Genomic DNA, 25127 nt, shown 5'->3' on the forward strand with positions numbered 1-25127 from the left:
GGCACAGGGAACTCTACTCAATATCTTATAATAACCCATAATGGAAAATAATCTGAAAAAGAATATATGTACATATGTATGTATAACTGAATCAGTTTGCTGTACACTTGAAATTAACACAACACTATAAATTAACTATACTTCAATTTAAAATAAATATTGGGTGTCTTTGGAGCAGCTGTGAACGAGCAGCCTGGCTAGAGCTGGGGTACACCTGACGAAGACCTGACCATCACTCCCAATTCCTCTCTTCCGCCCTGTGTCAGAATTCACCAACGCCCGCCACCTAGTGATGACTGTGCAGTGCCTCCCCCCAGAACGGCCGGAGCTCATTTCCTTGCCCCCTTACGTTGGGTCTGGCCACGTGACTTGCTTCGGCCAACAGAACGTGGGCGGAAGGGACAGTGCCTCCATCTGAGCAGAGGACCTGAGAGGCGGCGTTGCGTGTTTCCACTCATTCTCCGGCACGCTCGCCCTTCACCAGGAGGAGAGTGTGTCAAGGTGGCTGCTGGTCCGAGGACAATAAAAGGCACGTGGAACTCCCTGGATCTGACTCACATTCTGGAGCCGTGGATGGAGGACCCGATGACCGGCAGGCCTCAGACAGAGGAAATACCTGCTACTCTAAGCCACTGGGATTCTGAGGTTGTGTTCATGTCTCCAGCCCTGACTGATACACATGCCCACACTGGTTGGTCAGGGGCTCTGGGGCACTGAAGTCAAGAGCAGACTTTCTTTTAAAATAGAAGCCTCTCCTGGAGGCCGTAAATGTGATGCCTGTATGATTTTCCTTCTAGCTGGGCCTGGTCCCAGATGGCCAGAGAGGAACCTTGGCAGGACAGGGAGGTGGGAAAAGAGGGGGGACACGGTGAGGTCATTTTCTCCCACAGTGGCTGGTACCCTTCTACACCCGAGGGGAAGTGTGACATTGTGGTTCTCTCTCTGCTCCTCACTCGTGCAACCAAATAAACCATCACCACCACCAAATTTTGGTTAAGAAACAACAAACGGTGGAATGAAAATTGCCTGAAATATCAATAGTGATGATTGTTGGAGTGTGGGAATGTGGATGATTTAACTTTCCTTTCTTCTACTTTTCAGTTTTTCTTCCAATAAACTGATATTAATTTTGAAGTCAGAAACATAAAAGATATTACTAAAAGAAATGAACAGCAATACAGCAAGCAGGCGACCTTACATTAATTTGTTTTCCCAATACCTTCTCAGAAAAAGAGATTCTTCGGGCTCCTAGCAAGAAGAACAGCTAATGTTAACACCAGGGTTTGTCTGCCTGTCCAGACACAGACCTCAGGCCTCACGCATCTCTTTTGGTTTCGGGCCCACACGGGTCTTTGCACAGTGGGAGCTGTATGTCAGCACAGCTGGGAAAACAAAACTCTTTGGGTTACGGCTGAGTTTCATTTGTTCATTTGAACATCTGGCACTCTTTTACGATGAGCAGACCACCCTGTGATTACAGTCAACTAGGAAGAGGGACTTTCCTAACGCCAACCAGACCGAGAAAGTAGGAGAAACTCAGCTGCTTCGTCAACAAAGTTGCTTTAATTAGGACAGTAAGGTTCTACTGCCCCAACCTACTTTACTCCAAAGAGGCGGGACCACCTGGGCAAAAGGGTCCCTGTCCTGACACCATGCTTTAGAGGGTCCCTACTCTGCCCCTAACCCCAGGTATTTCTACTCCCCTACGCTGTGAACCTAAAACTGCTCTTAAAAATAGTCTACTATTTGGACTTCCCTCATGGCACAGTGGTTAAGAATCCGCCTGCCAATGCAGGGGACACGGGTTCGAGCCCTGGTGCAGGAAGATCCCACATGGTGCGGAGCAACTAAGCCCTTGCGCCCCAACTACTGAGCCTGCGCTCTACAGCACGTGAGCCACAACTAGTGAGCCCACATGCCACAACTACTGAAGTCCACGTGCCTAGAGCCCATGCTCCGCAACAAGAGAAGCCACCGCAATAAGCCCGTGCACCGCAACCAAGAGTAGCCCCCCCGCTCGCCACAACTAGAGAAAGCCTGCGTGCAGCAACGAAGACCCAACACAGCCAAAAATAAATTAGTTAATTTATATTAAAAAAATAGTCTATTTAAAATAAAAGCTTACTCATGTGCTTTGTAAATGAATGCTCCTGGGAATCAAATGGCCGTGGAACTGTATTTCGGTTCTACTGGCTAGCTTATTAAAATGACAAAATTGATAATATGCTGGACATTGCATTCTTGGCATCTATTTAAACTTGCGATGAAAAATTCTGAAACATTTTGCATGTCAACATACAAATGTGTGAGGTGGTACATCACTTCTCAAACTTGTTCTAGGGGGTTTGCAAGCACAAAAGTTTGATCTTCATTCATAGAGGCAGCCTTCATAGAGGTCAGCCATAAGGGGCTGTGTGGGAAGAGAGTAAGGGGGTCACTGAGAAGGAGGGCAAGGACACAGCTTGTGGAGGGACAGAGGGACAGAAGGAGCTAGAGCTCCGAGGGAGATCTGGAGCAAAGATGCTCTCAACTGTGGTCCCCACAATATTCCATTTCCAGTGCCAGCCCGAGAAGCCTGGTCATGCTTCCATGAGATGCCTCTGTATCCTTTCAATAATCATGTTAAAAAGTTCTAGGTAGAGCAGTTTCTCTTGACCAAGCGATCCCCAGTGCCAGTTACGGCAGTGTCTGCACACCCAGGAGTCAGCAGTGGCTCTGAAGAACCACTGACAGTCTTGGATCCTCCTCAAGGTTCACGAGTAAGACTCCTATGTGGTTACTTCCTCTTGGGCATGAAGCTAAAACAGTGGTGTCCCAAACTAGCTATTCAATGGACGGGGTGTAACAGCAGCCAACAGGAGAATTCATGACTCTGCTTTTCCTCCTTTAAAAATGAGGTGATCTGGGACTTCCCTGGTGGTGCAGTGGTTAAGAATCCGCCTGCCAATGCAGGGGACACGGGTTCAAGCCCTGGTCGGGGAAGATCCCACATGCCGTGGAGCAACTAAGCCCGTGTGCCACAACTACTGAGCCTGCGTGCCACAACTACTGAGTCCGTGTGAGTCTGTGTGCCACAACTGCTGAGGCCTGTGCGCCTAGAGCCCGTGCTCTGTAATGAGAGAAGCCACCGCAATGAGAGGCCCGTGCACCGCAACAAGGAGTGGCCCCTGCTTGTCGCAACTGGAGAAAGCCCTCACGCGGCAACGAAGACCCAACACAGCCAAAAATAAATGAATAAAATAAATAAATTTTTAAAAAAGGTTTAAAAAAAATTTTAAAATTAAAAAAAATAAAAATGAGGTGATCTGATATTACCTCTCTAAGTATAGACCAGTCATCCTGGGGAAGTTCTTTCCTAATTAAGCATCTTTTGGTCCACAAATTTGCAGGATCCGGTTTCTCTCCATCACCTTCTCTCTTTAAATCTCTCCCCTGGTTCTTAGCTGAGGAGTGCTCCTAATGACTTCTGATTTGGTTCTGCCTGATTCGAATCGATTTTTGTTCAAATAAACTCTTAAAATTTTTTAATATGCTTCAGTTCGTCTTTTCTCATAGGTGACTGCTGAATTTCAGTTGGCATCAAACGACTTGACTTTTATATATAACATCACGATGTTGCAAGTGGTTTTCATGCTGGATTTAACCTTGCGAGGTGGGAAGTACAGCCGTATCACATTGTACAAATAGAAACGCTGAATTCAGGTGTCATCAGAAAGCCTGCTAAGACCACACAGTCAGCAGGTGACACTTGAGACACAGGTGAACAGCATCACTTTTCAAGTCATGGGTGGAGGCGGTGCTTTGCATTTGTGCCTGCAAAGCACACCACCGATGTCCCCAAATCTTTACTGACGGTTGTTTCTAATATTTGAGCTCAAAACCTCTCTTTGCATTCATTTTCCTGCCACCTGCCTAGACTTATCCCTGCAGATAAGTAGTTTGTAAGAGAATCCTATTAAGTACTAAGGATTTCAGTGTTGTAAAATTTCATGAAATTTTACATAATTTTGTATGGTTTAGTAACTTTCCAGAAGAACGGATACTCTGGGCCACAGAAGCTCTTTCTCAGTCAAGCTGCAAATACTAATCCATATTTTACATATCAAACAGGCTATGGGGAGGCCAAGAACAGACTGACCTTGGAGTCATGAATGCAGATTCCAAGGAGAAAGACAGACTCTGAACTCTCAAGCACTCCAGAGATCTACACCTGCAGACCTATGAGAGTAGGCACCACTGTCTCTAAGGGCACAGAGGATGTCATTGACCATGTAAAACAATGTGACTGTTAGCACACGGTTCTCCAGGAATGGTGGCCCAGGCCAGGCCTTTGCATCCACTTTTACAGAGAGAGCAGAAGAATAAATGGGGGCTTATTCTGATCTGGGCCTCTGGCAATCAGTTTCTTCTCATTGTGGGAAACTGAGTCAGTGTAGTAACTTCTGAGTCAATTGTTTCCATTTGTGGTATAGTCCTGCTAGCTGTATTCAATTTACCTTGTCTGAGGACGTCCTCAGTCACTACCAATTTCATTCCAGGTTTCCTATAGTCTTGAGAGCTCTGAACAGAAGACTCAACCTATGGAAACCACTCATCAAAGTCCCCAATGAGTCTTAAGATCAAACAAAGGCCTCCTTTCTATCTTTGATCTCAGTTTTCTCATCTGTAAAGAGGAATAGCAATATATCCTTCTTAACCTTTATAGTTGTAAAGATTGAAGATAATACTTGCAAAGCTTCTAGCCTAGCAATTGAGTAGCTATTAATAGTTTCTGGCAATTTCCCTCTTTCCCTGGATCATCAGTTTAGCCCTCTGCATTTGATAAAACGTAGCTTTTGTTATAAACTGCCATGAAAATAAGTTCTTAGGCTTTTCCAGTAAGTGGCCTGAGGTGACCTCTAAAAATGGTTTGCTATTCACTTGATCCAGAAAACCCCACAAGATCATGCAAATCAAGAGGTTCAACTCTTTGGGTTCACTTTAAGAACACTCGTGAAACTGCCCAGGCCAATAAGTGTATGCGTATCCGAAAAGCCACCAAGTATCTGAAGGATGTCACTTTAAAGAAGTAATGTGTGCCATTCCGTCATTACAATGGCGGAGTTGGTAGGTGTGCCCAGGCCAAACAGTGGGGCTGGACGCAGGGTCGGTGGCACAAAGAGTGCTGAATTTTTACTGCACGTGCTCAAAAATGCAGAGAGTAAGGCTGAACTTAAGGGCGTAGATGTAGATTCTCTGGTCACTGAGCAAATCCAGGTGAACAAAGCCCCCAAGATGTGGCGCAGGACTTACAGAGCTCATGGTCGGATCAACCCATACACGAGCTCTCCCTGCCAGACTGAGATGAGCCTTACTGTAAAAGAACAGATTGTTCCTAAACCAGAAGAGGAGGTTGACCAGAAGAAAAAGATATCCCAGAAGAAACTGAAGAAACAAAAACTTCTGGCCTGGGAATAAATGCCTCAAAAAATAAATGCAAATAAAAGTTAGAAAAAAAAAAGTTCTTAGGTTTGATATCTTAAGAACTGAGAACCAATACTATTTAATAGAAGTCAGTTCCTGTCACTATCTTTATCTCTAGAAGTTTTTTACAATCACAGAGCAAAGTCCCTTAATGCAAGGTAAGTTTGGAGGGGATATTGGGAAAGTGACCAAAATCCAGTCAGTTCTTTTTCCTTGTAAATAAATACCTTGGAGTTGGAGAACAGGTGAGATGGGGATGTCAAAGGTAGAAAGATTTTTACTCATCTCGTGAGAAAAGAAAAACAACACAAGGAAAAATTTAGGAGCATGTCTCTAGTGACATTTATAGATAAAATATTGCCCATCTGATAGAAAATACAAAAGTAAAAATGTGCACATTTCATGCTGAATTTATGGAGGGTGAAATGAGATTTATTTTTGAAGGAGAAGGAGAAACTCAGCAATGTTTAAAATCTAGTTCATCATGTTTATATCCCAACCTATTTCTCTCCTCATGCTTCCTACCGAAGTGAAGGGCATCAGGATCTATCTAATTCCCTAGCGGGGAATCAGTGTCATCCGTATCTGCTTCTATGCCTCCTTATTATACCAGCATCCAAGCGGTCACCATATTCTGCAAAATTCCATTACCTCCTGAGTCTCTCCCAATGCCCTTCAGTCCATCATCATCTGTTCTTTCTGGGCTTCTGTAATCACCTCTCCATCACATGGCAGCTTCCACTTTTACTTTCTCCAAATCCATTCTCTGCTGTGCGATCACAGTGATCTTCCCTCAACTCAACACCCTTCAACGGCCCCCTGCAAGCCTCAGGACAAAGCCCAGTGTCTTTACCACGATCTACAAAGATCAGAGGATCTCTGAATTTTCTCTCTGAATCCTTCAAGGGGCTCTTAGTTTACATATGGCCTAAGAGTTGTTTGTGTTTGTTTGAAAGGAATACATTTGTGATATTCTGTGAGATAATGAATGATGTGGTGAGTACACAGGTGACATTAAAAAATGGATATTTTATATGGTTTAACAATATACAAGTTATCTTACCTGGGGGTTTTTAAATACAGCATATTTTTCCTCCTTCTCCAAAAACAGCACTTTATTTTCTGTGTCTCTTGTCCAGTCTGATAACACTTCAACAACATTTTCATGGTCTTCAAAAAACCTTTCTGATAAAACAAGAAAAAGCATTCTTTCAGACCCAAGACATCAGGGTTCCCAACAGAGAAATAAGCTGGTGTTGAGTTAACACAATGCTTCATACTTCTCATCAGTTTTTAGAAATTCCTAATTCTTACATGATGTCACATTGTAACATCTCTATTATGTGTATTCTTCAGTCTCAGGTCTTCAACTTATTTTTCATTAAAAACATGGCAGATGAACCTACAATATAGTGATAATGGTCAGCCATTGCTCTTTTTTCATGTTAGAATTTTTGACTATTTTAAATAGCCCCAGGTGGAGGTAACATCCTATATGGAAGGAGGACAATTAGGCAATAATTGGGTAAACAACTTTGAATGAAATTGTGACATACGTGATGAGTACTAGAAAACATCACTCCCTAAAACTCTAAAAAACAATGTACGAATATCGGAACCAACTCTAAACCTTCCTTTAGAGAGCTTTCAATTCTCTATTTGACTCAGAGAGTTGAAGAAAACTTCAAGAGGTTATTTCCGTGCAGACCATTTCCTCCAGAAAGATGTGTACCCAAAGCTTCTAAAACACGTAATTCTGTATTCCAACAGGCTCTCCCAGGAGACAATTGTTCCATGAGTGGTATTAAGAATGAGAAGTAACAGAGAATTTCTTTAATTGCTTTTTAGCTTTTTAAAAAAACTCAAATCAACTTCTATCCACTGTCCTTTGCTCTTCGGGGCTGAGCCTCTTCCACTAGACAAAGTGTCAGACATTGAGTGAGCCGACAGTGATGTGAGGCCCGCGGCAGAGTTACCCTAGAGTACAAAGAAGCAAACTTTAAAGAGACATCGGCTGACAGACACCCAGGCCCTCCGACCATCTGCTCAGCTTGCTAAGCATGCGGTAAGAAGCATCCTCCTGTCACTTTCTTTCCCTTTTGGATCCGCTAGAAAAGTAGCAGCAATACTGCTTACATTCCCCAAGGTCTGGCCACCTGCTCCAATCCGAGTCTCTTTGCCACAGATAAATGAAGAGGCAGGCACTGAACCTGACCTAAGGGAAGTGATGTAGGGGGAGTCTTGATAGCCTTGAACCAAACTCTTCTTCACAATAGACCAAAACCCATAATAAAGCAAACTCACAGGTTTTTTGGAGTACAGCCAATTGCTGGAACTGGGACTTACCGATTTGTAGTTCTGGATATATTTCATAAAGACACCAGTCCACGTTGCAGTCACAATGGGTTTTCTCAAAAAGGTTGTCTAGAACATCTCGGGCTAATTGCCGCTCATCCACCATCAGTGACTTTGTGCTGTTATCATTCATGTGCACCTTGACAACGAGCTGAGGATAAAGCCACAGGGCAGCCAGTAAATTCAAGCAACCGGAGAAGGCCACCCACGAAGGTTAAGGTTTCAAGGTTGCTATCGCTTCTGCGAATTTAAGTAAGAAGGTGTCCCACAAACTCACTCATACGCCAAGCACTTGTTTAAGGTGCCAGGAATATAAACGTAGAGAAAGCAGTTCACAAAAACAGAAATAAATACACAATAAGCAAAGTCCTTGCCCAGCTTTCAGAGACTCTGCATTCTGGTGAGGGAGAGAGAAAACCAACACAACCCAAGAAGTGCTGCCTGCCTGCCTCCCTGACATCTTTCTGTTACTTCTTCAGGTTCATCTCAGAGCCCAGAAGCGTTGCTTAGTTGAAAGCCGTGCCGGTATCTTTATAATAAATTCTTCTGTCTTGCTTAGCTGGAGTTGGGTCCCATTTCATGCAACCCGAGAGTTCTATGACACAGGTTAAGACCAAGTTGGTGAATCTACAATTCTTTGAAGGTCAGGAGTTGCAGAGTGACACAGCGTCACCGAGGGGTCTTACTGAGAGGCAGGTGGTGTCACAGCAGAACATGTTTGAGATTAGAGGTGGATTAAGCCAGATCAATGTAGATTGAGAAAGAGCTATTATGGAGGCATGCAGGCAAATGAGTGACCTAATGCACTTTTCATTCTATTAAAAAAAAATTTACTGCATTGAGTTCACAGTCAAATTGGTAGCTACCTCGTTCCAAATCTGGAGGGTTTGGTGTGAGAATTTACTCATAAGGGCACAGGATTTCACTGATTTTTCCCAAACAACTTGTCAAGGTTATTAAAACTTCTGATCCCTAAGAGAGACCATAATTCTGATGTAACATAACAGAATTAATTCAACAAGTAATCAGCTAGGGTTTGGATTTTCTTTGATACCTGTGTATTTGTAGCATATTTTTAATTCCAGCAGTTGTTAGTTATGAGTGCTACAGGTTATAACGGTGCTATCTATCCAGTCTTCAAAAGGAACAGTGGAAATGTGCCCATGAAGCCCACATTTATTAGACACTTATGTTTAAGGGAAGATTTTCCGTAACTCCTTCTGGGAAGATCTACGTTCTTATTTTATTCTTTGCCAAGATCACTGATCCTCCCTAATTAAGTGGGAGCTAGCTCTAGTTAGAGCCCATCTTTGAGTGCCACACGGGAAGGAAGGGCTGCCTTTCCCTTTCCAGACCATCCCTGCCCAAACACCAGCCTGCAGTGCCTGCAGTTACTCCACAGGCTGCCAGCAGAGAATTCCCGGAAGCAGCGTCGTCAACCAGAACCCCCTGACACTCTTGCTTAAATTTCTATTCTAACTTGAAAAGAGAAGCATGAGATAGTTAGAGACAAGTTCTGCCTATTCTGTCTGTCTAAGGTTGGTCCTGGTTATTCACATATGAGGCTTATCATTATTTTAAAAAAGTGTTTAGATGGAGTGAAGAGAGAGGTCATACAATTGGTAACATTTCTTCCTCCCCCAAAGTTTGGGTTAGATTCTGAGCAGCAGGGAAACTGCCCCTCTGGTCCCACTCCCACCCAACTGGATCTTGAAGACAATGTGTAGTTAACAGTGAAGAATGCAATTCCTGTGGATTTCTGTGCAGAGTTACTGAGAACAACCAAGGGTGTGGATGGTGATAAGAATCTGGATGAGGAGCAGGCAAGGACCACAAGTCGAAGCACACCTAGCACTGCTCTTCCCACATTTGCACACCTAAGACTCAAATGCAGACATCAGGGCAATAAAGGTGCATTTCCTCCTCCTGGGACCATTCAAATTAGACCACTATTCCAGGCTTGTCCGAAGAATACTTCTTTCCCTTGAAAACCTGTAGCCCAGAAACCTCTAGTTGGACAGTTGTTTTTGTTGTATGTTCATCTTTTTTTTTTTTTTAAATAAATTTATTTATTTATTTTTGGCTGTGTTGGGTCTTCATTGCAGTGCGTGGGCTTCTCATTGCGGTGGCTTCTCCTGTTGCGGAGCACGGGCTCTAGGCACGCAGACTTCAGTAGTTGTGGCACACGGGCTCAACAGTTGTGGCTCACAGGCTCTAGAGCGCAAGCTCAGTAGTTGTGGCACACGAGCTTAGTTGCTCCGCGGCATGTGGGATCTTCCAGGACCAGGGCTCGAACCCGTGTCCCCTGCACGGGCAGGCGGATTCTCAACCACTGCGCCACCAGGGAAGTCCCTGTATGTACATCTTTTGATGTATTTAAAACAACAGGCCTGGGACATCCCTGGTGGCGCAGTGGTTAAGAATCTGCCTGCCAATGCAAGGGACACAGGTTTGAGCCCTGGCCCGGGAAGATCCCATATGCCGCGGAGCAACTAAGCCCGTGCGCCACAACTACTGAGCCTGAGCTCTAGAGCCTGCAAGCCACAGCTACTGAAGCCTGCATGCCTAGAGCCCGTGCTCCGCAACAAGAGAAGCCACAATAACGAGAAGCCCGCGCACTGCAACAAAGAGTAGCTCCCGCTCACCGCAACTAGAGAAAGCCCGCACACAGCAACGAAGACCCAACACAGCCAAAAATAAATTAATTAATTAATTAAAAAAAAAAAAGAGAATCCCCCTGCCAATGCAGGGGACATGGGTTCGGTAGGGAACCTCTGGTCTGGGAGTTTCCCAAATACCGCAGAGCAACTAAGCCCATGTGCCACAACTACTGAGACTGCGCTCTAGAGCCCACGAGTCACAACTACTGAGCCCGTGTGCCACAACTACTGAAGCCCGTGCGCCTAGAGCCCATGCTCTGCAACAGGAGAAGCCACCACAATGGGAAGCCCGTGCACCGCAAGGAAGGGTAGCCCCGGCTCACCGCAACTAGAGAAAGTCCTCAAGCAGCAATGAAAATCCAATGCAGCCAAAAATAAATAAATTTATTAAAAAAAATAAAATTAAATTAAATTAAAAAATGTAACAATAGGCCCAACTACTACAGTGTCAAAGACCCATTCATCTGACTGGGGAAATCAGGCATGGATGGTTGTGTGGAAAACAGAAATGCCTCAAATAGTGGAGTGACCATGGCTTATTTTCTGTGGAAGGCATACCTTCTGCTCTCGGCTGAGGATTATTGCTATAAAGTAGTTACATGTCCTAAGAAACACTACCAGTGTTAGGACTTAGAAGACAATCTTCCCGATGAAAAAATTAATGATGTTTGACCACATTTCATTCTTGCTTAGGAATTCTTGAGAAAATCAAACATAGCTTGGTGTTTTGTTTTTAAAGAGAGAGAAAAAACTAAATCACGTAATTTGACAATGATGCAATTATGAAAGGGTTGGGTTTTTTTTTTTTGGCAGAAATTGCAAACTAAATTTAATCCATATGTAGTTACCAATGTCCACAATTATAAAACTTAGGAAAAAAAAAAAAAACAAGAGAAGGCTGATGACTTTTAGCAAGAAGAAATCATATTTAGTCTTCTTCACAGCTTTCTTCACATTTGCAAGCTGAAGAGCAGCTATATACCAACACATGACACCCTAAGTCACAGCTAGGTGATGTGCAAGCTGAGTACTTTTCATATCAACACCATATGATATAGGGCAAAATGACTCAAGAATGAAAAAACTTCCCCTTTCTAATCCATCATAGTAAAGATTTAATGGTTTTTATCATTTCTTCTTTTTCTTTTGCAAACTAATAAATACAAAATTATCCCAGCCCTAAATCATTTGCAATATATACATTTTTGCTTCTATGATAAAATTTACAAATGGAATTGGTCTCCTGTGTCACAGAGCTTTAAAACAAAGAAACAAATAAAATCAATGAGTGAATCTGATCCTGTTTCCAGTTCCAACAGCTTTGCAACACAAACTGTGTACATCATTTGTGATCCAAAGTGATGTCAACACCCCACAGAATACTTGAGGGCAAAGTACTTCAGATAAACTTGATTCTACCCTTTATAAAACATGTTGTAGCTTATGTGTTAGTACATCTTAGTTACTTTATTAATGGATGAGTATGACTCAGTTATTTTTTTTAATGTTCTGTGCCACACAGCCTTTTGTTTTTAGAAATAAGTCTGGAGTGTCAGAAGTCAGAAAAAATATACACCTTAGCTTCTTAATTTTCTTTCCTCTCCCACTGATCAGAACTGCTTCTGTTTCACATCTGCTTTGTTGACTAGAGGCCGGTGGTGCTTTTTGCTACTGTTACAATTCACCTCAACTAAATTATGGCAAAGTTCTGTCGAAATACTGCTTTCTCCTCCCTGTTCTCTTCATCTCCAGTTAAGCAACCTGGCCAAATATGCTAGTTGTTCTACCTTATTTTTTATATTTTTTAAAAATTTATTTATTTATTTTGTCTGCGTTGGGGCTTCGTTGCTGTGCTCAGGCTTTCTCTAGTTACGGCGAGCGGGGGCTACTCTTCGTTGCGGTGCACGGGCTCTCCTTGTGGTGGCTTCTCCTGTTGTGGAGCATGGGCTCTAGGCACACGGGCTTCAGTAGTTGCAGCATGCGGGCTCAGTAGCTGTGGCACATGGGCTTAGTTGCTCTGTGGCATGTGGGATCTTCCCAGACCAGGGATCAAACCCATGTCCCCTGCCTTGGCAGGTGGATTCTTAACCACTGCACCACCAGGGAAGTCCCGTGTTCTACCTTTTTAATCTAAGAATCAACTTCTCTTTTTATTTATCCTCTGAGAGTATCTCCAACGTGGCCCCCATTTTATAAACCATCCAGAGGTTTAAAATAGTTGAAATAATTATGAATTGTATTTTTACTCATTTTCTCTTGTCTTTTTATCTCCAAAGGGAAAGTCGGCAACCGAAGACACCCCATCTTCCCCTGCCATCCATTTGTAACTTGGTTCAATACATGTTTATCTACAGTGAGGTCTTGTGCTAGAGAGATGGCTATGAAACAGGTCACCCTGCTCTCATCCCTTCCCCTACAATCCATTTTCCACACAATGGCCACTATGATCTTTAAAAACCATATATTACCCCTTGTTAAAAACCCTCATATGGGGACTTCCCTGGTGGTCCAGTGGTTAGGACTCTGCGCTTCCACTGCAGGGGGCACAGGCTCAATCCCTGGACGGGAAGCTAAGATCCCGCATGCCGCGTGGTGCAGCCAAATGCTTTCCTGCTGCACTTACAATACGTTCCAAACTCTTCCTTAGACCTGTGAAACCCTGTGACCCCACCTGCCTCTCTGCCCTCAGCTCCTCCCGTTTTCCCTCTTGCTCAAGAGGTAAAGGGGATCAACAGTATGGTGACGGATGGAAGCTAAATTTGGGGTGGTGAGCACACTGTAGGGTAAACAGAAGCAGAAATATAAGAACGTACACATGAAACTTAGCTAACGTTATAAACCAATGCTACCTCAATTAAAAAAAAAAAAGATTCCCTTGGGCAGTATCACTCCTTCCGCCTTTATTTTCTTCATAGCACTTCTCTCCCCCGCTAGAAGTGAACTCTACACAGGCAGGGACCTCACCTGACTGGTTCACCTCCCTGTACCCCCAGCACCTGTTCTATGAGATGAGGATGCATCGGTAAGGAAAACACAAAACTCCCTGGAGGAGCTTCCCTGGGGGTGGGGAGGGGAGGTAGGCATTAAACAGGATAAACAAGTAAACTGGACAGCACGCCTGATGGGGAGGAAGGAAAGCAGGGGAAGGTAAGGGATGTCAGAGGTGTGTGTGTGCGTGGCACTGAGCAGGTGACCAGACCTAGTGAGGGACAGAGAGAACCCACCGGAATTTGGGGAAGAGCTTTCCAGGCAGGGGGACCGCAAGGCACAAAGGTCCTGAGGCAGAGGCATGCCTGGAACATCTGTGGGGCAGCAGTGAGACCAGTAAGCTAGAACGGAGGGTGAGGGAGAGAGCTGGCAAGCAGATCATGCAGGGACTTGATGTCATCGTGAGGATTTGGGCTTTACTGTGTGTGGGGGGGGACATCCTTGAGCAGAGGAGGGACAAGAAAAGAGGTGGGAAGAGAATCACATGAGGGGGACTGGTCTTAGAAACATGACAGCCCGTGCACAGGAACAGGAAAGACCATGGACCACCTGCCACAAGTGCAGGCGGGTAGGGAGGCAAATGTGTTGGGAGCTTGTAGAACCTTTTTTTGGATTGCTTCTACTTCTCAGTGCAATGAGCTAAGAAAATGTGGGAGAGGAAGGAGGTACTGGAGATTTTCAGAGAGAGGACAAGGTGGAAATAGTTTTCTAGGTTCGTGGGAGAGAGACTGGACTTGGAAGCTCAGGCAGCACTGAAGGCCCAGGCTGGATTTAACCAGGGGTTCACAGAGTGAGGACAAGGGGGGAGAAGGCAGCCGAGGATGTATCAGTTCAATAACCGACCACAGAACGTAATCACACGTAGAGAATGGGGAAGAAAAATGGTAAGAATGTTCATGCATGCTTGAAATGAATGGAACCAGAATGATCTGGAAAAATTCTCATAGATGAACCTTGGAAGTCTGGATCCTGGGGTAGTCAAGGAATATTTATTAAATATCGATCAACATGTACTGAAATCCTTCATTCAAGGAACCATGAGAGGTGCTGCAGGAACATAAAATCTAATGCCCTGTATGAAAAGAATAATTCACCCAACTGTAAGTAAAAAGTTCTTAACGAGTCTCAGCCACGGTATATGCTTCAGGAGTCGAAGTGAGACTGTTTATCTTTCTCTTAATTTACCTAACTAACTATTGTTAACACTTTATTATTAGGTAGACGCTTCTACTGAGGTTAAATACATGTGTCTCTGATATAATACGATATATGTGTCTCCAGAAAAACCTATGCTCTACAGAAAAAGCAAGATAAATTACAGGCTTATTGGGACAATAGGGTCGAGGCAGGTCACTCAAAACCTATGCTAACTTTGAACACACAGAGCTAGCCAAAAGAACATTTGGTATTTCAGGAGAGAACTTGGACACCCAGGGCAGGCTGGAGGCTGCCTCAGGGGGTATATAAAATGCACAAAAACAATCGTGGAAATGAGGTGATGCCACTAGAAGCTGAACTCTGACCCAGCTGACTCGCCAACTCGCCCCCAGAAGGGGGCGCCACCTGCAATTACCCAAGAGTGAGCAGAACCCAGAGGGCATCCTTAGGGGAGGGAGCCCTGGTGGTAGAGACTTGGAAACCTCCACATTTACACTAACATAGGTCCCCTATTTATCAATCACAAATGAGCCAAGCAAGGTCATGGAAAGAATAATTTATCTTTGTCCTTAAATTTAAAAAACTACAACTCATTGGAAAGCACCACTCGAAATTAAAATTTTTTTTAGCTTTAAGCATAATAAAAAGTCATTAATTTGACTGCCCCATGCAAAAGTGATTCATAATTTACCTTCTTGACCTTGGCCTCCTTCAGTTTTTCCAATGCTAGCTTAATTTTATCAGCCTTGGCTTGGGCTTCTTCTTCTTCCTGTAAAATGACAAGACATTCAACACAGTCCATTAATAACACCAGGGAGTAAGTACCCCTGCCATCGTTAGTGTCTTAGTCACTTTATGTTGACAAAAGGCTGTGTTATATAGGGCACCAAATTTCACATGATCGATTTTCAAAATTTAAGTAACTGTAACAGAAATCTTCAACCGGGAGATACAGAAGACAGTCACCCTTTATATTTTAGGAATAGTAACTTAAAAGATGAAATGATGAGTCAGAGTTTCACATATTTAGTCTGCAAAAATCTCAAAATTTGGCTCAAAATTGGGTCTAACCTGAGGAATCTATAGGTGAATCTCAAGGGATTTGAGCACTTCCTGATATTATATACATTCCTTTGGATCAGTATGCGTTTTCTGGGATTCCTAGTTTTTATTAGATTCCTACAGGGTCCTTATCTTCCCCAATCAAACTTAAACTTATAATTCACCAAAAAAAAAAAAAAAACAAACCACAACAGACTACTGACAAACACATGAGCAGGCAGAAAAGAGAGTGAAATATTTTATGAGCCCAAAGCAGATATATATCTTCTTATACCAGTAGTTCTTATGTTGTTTTTGAGCCACAAACCCCTTTAGGAATATGTTTAAAGCAATGAAGCCCATAAAGCTTCACATGTGCATTTGACTTTGCATACAGTTGGGAATCACAGACTCCCTGACATCTTCATGGACCCTATATTAAGAGCTTCTGCTCTTTAGAATGGCTGTTATTGAAGACAAGAGATAAAAAGTGTTGGCGAGGAAGTGAAGAAATGGAAACCTTTGTGCACTGTTGGTGGGAATGTAAATTGGTGCAGCTGCTACGGAAAACAGTATGGCAGGTCCTCAAAAACTTACAAATAGAACTACCATATGATCCAGCAATTCCACTCCTGGGTATCTACCCAAAGGAAATGAAATCACTATCTTGAAGAGATCTACACTCCCATGTCCATGGCAGCACTATTCACAGCAGCCAAGACATGGAAACAACCTCAGTATCTGTTGATGATGAATGGATAAAGAAGATGTGGTGTAGTATACAGTGGAATATAATTTATCCATGAGAAAAGGAAATCATGCTGTTTGTGACAATATGGATGAAACTTGAGGGCATTACACTAAATGAGATAAGTCAGACAGAGAAGGACAAATACTGTATGATCTCACTTACATGTGAGAATCTAAAAAAGCTGAACTCATAGAAACAGGCAGTTGAATGGTGGTTGCCAGAGGCTGGGGACAGAGGAAATAGGGCGATGTTGGCCAAAGGGTACAAACCTCCAGTTATGACATGAATAAGCTCTGGGGATCTAAAGTACAGCATGGTGACTACAGTTAACAGTACTGTATTATAAACTTGTTTAGAGAGTAGATCTTATATGTTCTCACCATATGCACAACAAAAAGGTAATTATATGAGGTGATGAAGGTGTTAACTAACCTCTCTATGGTAATCATTTCTCAATATATGTGTATCTGATCATCATGTATGCCTTAAACCTGTACAATACTATATGTCAATTATATCTCAATAAAATTGGGGGAAAAAGAGCCTCTGTTCTATATGGATCACCAATTTTCAAATAATTTTTATACAATAATCACACAATAGAGCAATGAGTAGGATTTAATATTTGATTTATATTTCATATTTGTTCATTCAAAAGGCATTGTAGGGACTCTCAGGGTTACTAGGGTCGTATTTATGAATACTGATCATCACCCAGTACAACGAATGCAGAAGCCACAGGAAATAGAGCTAGGTTCTTACTCTAAAATATTTTAAAAGTGGCTTACTCTAAGAAAAATCCTTAAAGCGCTCTTCTTGCATGGATGAGAGATATGAGTTAACGTCCCACGTAATGACAGTATGAACTTCCCAGAAATCTATTACTATCAAGCACTCATCACCTACCCACCCCATAACGCCCCTCCCAACTATGACCTTACACGTGATACATAGACATCTTTGCCCTACTGAATACGGCTGCCAAATTCAGCAAAATTCCATTTAGTTCAATTCCAAAATATGTAAGGAATGCCTTATATTCTTTATGTACTGGACTAGGACCAGGGACACAGAAATGTATAAATCACTTCCACAGTTCATACCAAGTTAATAAAACATGACCCCAGAAGGTTAAGTATTATCAGGGAAAGCTGCATACAAATATAGATTTTAGCCAAACTATAACAATTCCTGAATATGGCCCTAATATGTTCTTTATACACACCAATTTGTCCTTTTATGGAGACTCTGGCTTTGCAATGAACACATCTGGGATCCTTGTTTTTTAGAGTCTCAGAGCTCTGGGCATACAAACTTGAATGTAACCGCCACTATGAAGAAGATCAGAGATCTTGGGTGGCAGAGGTCAAGAGTCCTGACCCCACGGACTTACCTGAGAGAGAGGTTCAGGAGCGGGTGGTGGCAAAGGAAGGTCTAACATGGGATCAGCTGGTGGAGGAGGTAAGTCATCCTCATATTGGCTAATACTCGGTGCAGCAACATTTGCTGCATAACCAAGAGAGGCTGCACCACTGAAACTTGGTACATCCAGAGATGCTGAATGAGGTCGGCTCTGAGAGGACTCCTTCTGGGCCTGGATTGTCCTCTGCTCAGCTTCTCTTATGTCTGCTACCAGATCCGCCATGAGAGCGTCTAAATCTTGGTCTTCCAGTGCATTTAAGGACTCTGATAGGGAAAATCACGTTAATGGTCAAGACAACGATTTGCACCTAGAAAAACTTAACGAAAGTCATTTTAAAGAGTACATTTGAGTACTGGTTGCAAGGGGCTGGGGTGGGGGAAATAGGAAGAGGTTGGTAAAAGGGTATGAACTTTCAGTTATAAGGCGAGTAAGGTCTGAGGATCTAAGTATAACATGATGACTACAGTTGATAACACTGTATGGCTATAATAGAAATTTGCTGAAAGAGTAGAACTTAAATGTTCTCACTAAAAAAAAAAAGAAGTAAATAGGTGAAGTGATGGATGTGTTAACTAACTTGATGGGGGGAATCCTTTCACAATGTATATGCACACCAAATCATCACACTGTACACTTTAGATATCTTACAATTTTGTCAATTAAACCTCAATTGGGACTTCCCTGGTGGCGCAATGGTTAAGAATCCGCCTGTCAATGCAGGGGACACGGGTTTAATCCCTGGTCCGGGAAGATCCCACGTGCTGCAGAGCAACTAAGCCCATGCGCCACAATTACTGAAGGCTGCACACCTAGAGCCCGTGCTCTGCAACAAGAGAAGCCACCGCAATGAGAAGCCCACGCACTGCAACGAAGAGTAGCCCCCGCTCACCGCAACTAAAGAAAGCCCGTGCACAGCAATGAGGACCCAACACAGCCAAAAAATTTAATTAATTAATTTTAAAAAACCTCAATAAAGCTAAAAAGCCCCTTCCCTCCAAAGAAAAAAAAAAAAAGAAAAAGAAAAAGAAGGAAGAAAAAAGAAAAAAAACGGGGGAAATGTCTTCCCAACATTGGGACCTCACAGGTCAGCTATAAAGTCAACTCCAAGCACCTGATTAGATGCCTAAGTAGAGAATTCTTGTACATTCTGGTGCAAGATCTTAGAGTTTTAGAAAGTAGGGGAGGGGAGAGGCTGGAAAATTCTCCCCAGGTCTTTGAAGGGCAGACAGAGCACCACTGATAAATATACTTGGAAGAAAGTAGGTCTCCACCAACTGGGATTTATTTAATGTGCCTTGAGACTTGGGGTGAGGGCAGAGTTTCTGTGGGCACACCATCCAACTATAGGAACTCTCACATCACAAAAAGAACAGTTAATGATAAATATTCAATAGTAGGAAATAAAGCACCAAGGGGGTTAAGGAATGAAAAAAAAATTTTTTTTTCATTGGGATTAAGTGGTAAAGACTTCATAAGACAGTGAGCTGGGAGTTAACTCTTAAAGGAAAGGGCATACCCGAATTTTCAGAGTGAGGGTGAGGGAGGACGATTTTCACTGGAATTTCCTCCATGTGAGAGATTACTGTGGAGATAAGACCTGGGGTCCTGAACGCTGATTACACCACGTGGCATACAGGGAGCCGTGGCCGTGAGTCGCGTTGCTACAGCACTTTGTCCATCAGGCAGTCACCGGATGGTGAGTGTGATGAACAAAGTATGGGCAAGGTGGAAGTGATCACGAGGAGGAGAATTCTAGCTGCTGCGTGCAGCGTGAACTGGATTGAGGAAATGCGGGCAGGGGAAATGAAGCCCTCTCAGGAACAAATGAGCAGAAAGCATGGTGAAATCATTTATTGCCAAACATCATCAGCATAAACACTATGTAGCATATTACATTAATGCTAACAGTTCTATGTAAAGCACTTGGACTGAAGTTTGGCTCTCTTAACTGGGTAAAAAGCATTTTCCTTCTAAGCCACTGCTGTTTTGCATATAACTTTTCATAAAATTAAGTGAAATTTAAAAAATCTCAGAGAAAGTATGTGTAGAACTAATGAAGCATATTCCTAATTTTCTAGTGTTATCAATTACATTGTGACTGTAGACACACAGCAAATGATTTTAATCCTTTATAAAAATTTTAGGGACAAAATTCCCACAGTAACACATATAGTAACAATTTCCAAAGCAAATTATAATCCTCAACATATTGGTATGGGATTGAGTGATAAGGAATTGGGTATTCTGTTCAGAAGTTTATCGTTAACTCTCCAAATAACTTTGGGTGAAATATTTTCTGACTCATTTTAAGCAATGTTTTAAGGGAAGACAGTAAAAAAAAAAATCTATTGCTATTGTAATTCCCAACAAATTTAATTTTCAGTACATATCAGTACTTTTTTATGGTCTTGTCTCCTTAATGACACGAGTTTCTGGTTACTGTCTTTTAACATGACTATGCTTATATATTGCTGGGTTTCTTGGTTTCTGACATTTTCAGTAATTTTTTGATACTAGGTACTAAGTGCTTCGAAAGCATTAGTTGAGCTTACTACAACTAAATTACTGATTAAATTTTAATTTTAACTGAACTGATTATTCAGCTGTTATGAATGTATCAGGCAAATCTGCATTGTTCATATGTGCAAGTATATGTTCTCTATTAACATCATAATTTTACAAAAGTGTGTTGGTTTTCTGAAACTTCATGAATGTTACCATCATTCCATGTTGCAATGGAAACGACTGACAGAAATAATAAGTTTATACGGAAAATAGAAAAGAGGGTGGGAAAAAGAGGAAATCAGAAGAGATGTACTATAATTTATCAAGATACAGGTATTGGAACCTTAAGGGTTTAATCTAAAAATTACTGAAAATGACAGAAACAAAGGAACCCAGTGAGTGATGGAAATAAAACTTGGAACTCTGGATTTCTGTAACTGGGCTTCTCTATTATTTTGGTTTTTATTCTTTTGGTTGGCACTGCAAGTCTTTGGAAAATCTTTTCCAAGAGTTGCAGTGAATTCTCATTAATTTGGAAGCAATTACTTCAAGATTCATTGTAATTTGAGTAGCACATGGGCTAAAGATTGTCAATGCACTAAGTAGGAAGAGAGATTTTTGTTAATAAAATATGACAAACTTCAGGAGACTAAAATGTCAAATAGAGCAAATATACTATATTATATATTAAATATATATTAATTAAAATATATTTTGAAGCATCTATTCATATATTCTCAATCATTATGAAATGGGCAGTTCATTAATATCCTCGAAGGGACATTTCCTTATTAATATTTTCTTATACTACTGTACCTTATTACTGTAATGGCTTAGGAGTAAGAAGAAACTCTCTGTTTTTTAAAAAAAAAAATTAGAAAGCTTTGAGACTTTCAGCAAATACAGGATAGTGTTCCTTTTCATTATAGGCAAAAATATCTTCTTAGCCTCTCAATTCAATCCAAACACAGCAGCACTCAATCTGTATGAAATCCAGGACTTTAAAAATTATACTTGTCATGATGTCCAAGTTCCTTAAATTTTGTTTTCAGGTTACAGTTGTGTACAGATTTTAGTCATTGTTATCATTTCAAATTACTTAAGAAAAGAAATGATACTCACCATTTAAATCCTTAAACCCCACACTGTAGTTAAATTCAGCTCTGGGCGGTTTAGGTTCTGGAGGAGGGAGAGTGTCGACTCCTAAACTCTGTGAAAACAGATCCCATCCCCCAAAGTTATTCATGATACTAATATTTTTGAAGTACAATTTAATCATTAAGTAAAGAATCATTTGCTGCTTATACATGTTCTCTTTAAATATGTTCTCTAAAAACTGTATTCTTACTTGAACATGCTTTAGGTGATTTTTTTTTCCTACAGAAAATGACAAGTTAAAAATTATTCTAGAAGGTACATCTTGAAACAAAACAGGTCAAATGATGAGACTGAGGTTGTTCATTTTTAGAGACCACAAAAAATTTCCGGAATGAAGCACTGTGACATATACACTACATACAATTCATAAGGATTTAAGCTATGACATCAAAGAAAGGAATTGTTTAGTCACTTGAAGATAAGAGCTGTTTCAGGATGCAATCTGTTATTACACAGTAAAATGTTAATGCTGTTACTCTTAGTTAATAAAACTTGTTAAAAAGAAATTAAGACACAGTAAGTTACTAATTTTGTAAATAACATTATTTTCTAATTGATAAAGTGACTGCTTGTATGATTTAAAAGCTAATATTTAAAAATATTTTTACATCCATAGTTTGAGAAGTGATTTCACCTGTTCTTAAACATGAATGTTTTCATGACAATGAGTACATTCTTCGATGTTAATTTGATTTGGTAAGTAACATCCTTGTTCATGTCTTAAATTTCTGAAGGAAACCAATCATTATAGGTTTGAGAATAAATTAATGAGATATCATCAGTTATACGTAGAAAAAAAAAAAGGCCATTAATTAAGAAGAAGTTAAAAAAAAATGAACCCAAGCAAGTTAGAATCAAGGATAAAATGTAGGGAAAAGTGACTGCAACTCCAGAATTCATTCTAAAAACCAGAATGAGCTTGCAAAAATTGCCCAGAAATGGGGAGGTTGATGGAGAAACTACGGGGCAGATACCAGAAAAAAAAATTTAGTGAAAGAAAGTACAAAATTATTCATTAACTAGTTGGTTTTTAAATGCTATAACTGGGAAGTATAACTCTAACAAAACATGAATGCATGAATGTGTAACATAACAGGCTTTGAGTAAAATAGAGAGAGAGAGAAAGGAGAGAGAGGAAACCGGTTTTAGGAAGGAACTCCTTCAATCCCAGTTTTAGCCAAGCAAACCCTGTGACTCCACTCACCTGAGCGCAATAAAGAAAGATCAAAACCCAGAAAGGCCTTCAGTGAAGGCAGATCCAAGACACTCTAAGGGGCCCTCTTCTTACTCTTGAATTAGAGTAACAGTACTCAACTATGAAAATCCCAGACTCTGACCAATCAGAATAATCATTCCTCTATGGAGCAGAAGTGAGTGAATGGACAGAGAGACCACAGATGTTCATTAAACCCTCCCCCTTCATGGGAGGAAAAAGGTCCTCTGATTTATAGAAATGTGGCTTCCATCCTAACACTCCCTGGTTATGTCAGCACCCTTTTCTCTAAGCCTGTTGTCTCACATTTTGTCTCTTCTTTCATAGAATCTAAACCTTCTTGAATGTTATACGGAATATAAAGTAGATGCTAACTAACAGTGATTTATTTTTCCTAAAATAAATACTTAAAAAAAACATAGATTATTCTTCATTTACTTTGTAGAAAACTTTAAGATCCCTATCATATTGAGGAATATTGGGTGATTCTTATTTTAGTGTTTTATGCAGAAAGCGATGAGCTGACTAGTCTTTATATAAAGGTAACTGCAGGGGAAATTGTTTAGTGGTAGTGGTTGTGGAAGCTTTGCTTGGGGAAAATTCCTCCACTGGTTAAATATTTGATCACGATGAGCATGAAAATTGCCGTAACAGAATGTATGTGTGACCCAGGTATTCAATTAACTGAACTCAGAAGGGTATAAACAGGAAAAAAGGTTTATTTTCTCCCCCACCACTGTTACATCAGGAATATGTAATATTGTGAATTTCCAGTCTTTTTAAAAAGATAGCTCTCTTGTCATATTAAAATAAATCTGTAACCCCATTTTTTTTCTTTTAATGTTTTTTACTTTGAAAAATGTCAAACAAGAAGGTGAAAAAATAGTACAGTGGTCAACTATATACCCTTCGCCTACATCCATTTAACCCCATTTTTTTCTCATTTGAAAGTTAAGGAAGGGAATTTACCTGGGTCAGGAGATCCATCTCTCCCAGCAAATTGCTGAACATTTGGTCTATATCTTCGTTTGACTCACCCATCTGAAAAAGGAAGAAATCCAGTTATAAACAATCTAATAAAAGTCTGATCCCCGGATAACTGTCCCATCTCTTTCTTTTCCCCAAAAGCCCCATAGACAGGCAAGTAAGTCAAGAAGAGAAGGTTGTAGAGAGGGAGGTGCATTTCACCCTGAAATTCCATGCCTGACCTCTCTGCAGTTTGCTTGGTCCAAGATTGAACGGAACCCTAGTAACTGTCTCAGACCAACAATTGGACTCTTTTTCCAGATGGAACTAGTCTCTTTGGGGCCAAGGGGACAAAGTGGACACATTCAGGAATTCACATCACCGTAGGACACCCTGATTGGAAAAGGAGAAAGCCTCAGGCCACAGGTGACGGCATCAGAGTCATGTAGAACTTCATTTCCATTTAAAAACCTACACAAAAATGATACGTCAGTGGTAAGATTATTTACCAAATGATTCCTTGCTTTACAAAGTTATCTCTGAAACAGCAGCTTTTGGCACATTTACTTGGAAATATTAGGGTGACAAACACTTAGAACTAAAATGGCCACACAATCAAGTGATGAGAGATGGAAATAAAACAAATTTTACATTATAATCTTTCTCTACTTAAACCGAGTGAAAGAACTGTCCAAGAGAGGAAAAGTGTTTCCATAAAGTGGGGTGGGGACGCCCTGGGAGGTGTAACCAGTCTCTCTCCTCCTGACATGGTTGGCAAGGCTGGGTTAGGACATTAGGAGACATGATTATGAGGCTTAATTAGTAATGTGTTGTTTAGCAAAGGGACTCAGCTGCTTCATCTGTAAGATAAGGAGTTTACCGCAGATAATTTCTTAGGGTCCCAAATGTTCTAAAACACTAGAAGATTAGTACCAATTACAGCTCAAGCTAAGAAGTCTGGTGAGTGCAGCATGTATTATTTAAGCCAAACAATATTTATATGTATGTATGTGTGTGTTTGTGTTTTAATCATTTTATATGGAAACTTTTAAATATATACAAAAGAGAATAATATAATGATTTTTATGTACCCAGTGTCCAGCTTTAAAAATGATCAACTCATGACTAATTTTTTTTATGTAGATACATGTAGCACTAAAAGATTGTTTGTTTTTTTTTTTACCATAACCATAATACTATTATCTCTGCACACACATGTGTGTGTTTGCATTTAAAATAAATTATTTGGGACTTCCTTGGTGACACAGTGGTTAAGAATCCACCTGCCAATGCAGGGGACATGGGTTTGATCCCTGGTCCGAGAAGATCCCACATGCTGCAGAGCAACTAAGCACGTGCGCCACAACTACTGAAGCCCACGAGCCTAGAACCCGTGCTCCGCAACAAGAGAAGCCACCACAATGAGAAGCCCGCACACCGCAATGA

The 25127-nt window shown here is 41.3% G+C and overlaps 1 protein-coding gene and 1 pseudogene across 3 annotated transcripts in view; one reads left to right on the forward strand and one right to left on the reverse strand.

Moving 5' to 3' along the window:
- Positions 1 to 25127, reverse strand: part of APBB1IP (amyloid beta precursor protein binding family B member 1 interacting protein) — a 103133-nt gene that overhangs the window by 34785 nt on the left and 43221 nt on the right. Inside the window, exons 2-7 of one of the 2 annotated variants that reach the window (XM_082449728.1) lie at positions 23685 to 23756; positions 21467 to 21554; positions 17810 to 18102; positions 15316 to 15393; positions 7810 to 7969; positions 6527 to 6648 (exon numbers count right to left, since the gene is read on the reverse strand). In XM_082449728.1, coding sequence (XP_082305854.1) covers positions 6527 to 6648; positions 7810 to 7969; positions 15316 to 15393; positions 17810 to 18102; positions 21467 to 21554; positions 23685 to 23756 — 813 coding nt within the window. Of the gene's footprint in view, positions 1 to 6526; positions 6649 to 7809; positions 7970 to 15315; positions 15394 to 17809; positions 18103 to 21466; positions 22554 to 23684; positions 23757 to 25127 lie in introns of those variants that run through there. The other variant, XM_082449727.1, reaches the window with a different exon arrangement.
- LOC309655008 (large ribosomal subunit protein uL22 pseudogene) lies at positions 155 to 6519 on the forward strand (annotated as a pseudogene). Its single transcript has one exon. The product of its transcript is annotated as a large ribosomal subunit protein uL22 pseudogene (transcript).

Source organism: Balaenoptera physalus, assembly GCF_965194825.1.
Source record: "Balaenoptera physalus genome assembly, chromosome: 2".
NCBI lineage: Eukaryota > Metazoa > Chordata > Mammalia > Artiodactyla > Balaenopteridae > Balaenoptera > Balaenoptera physalus.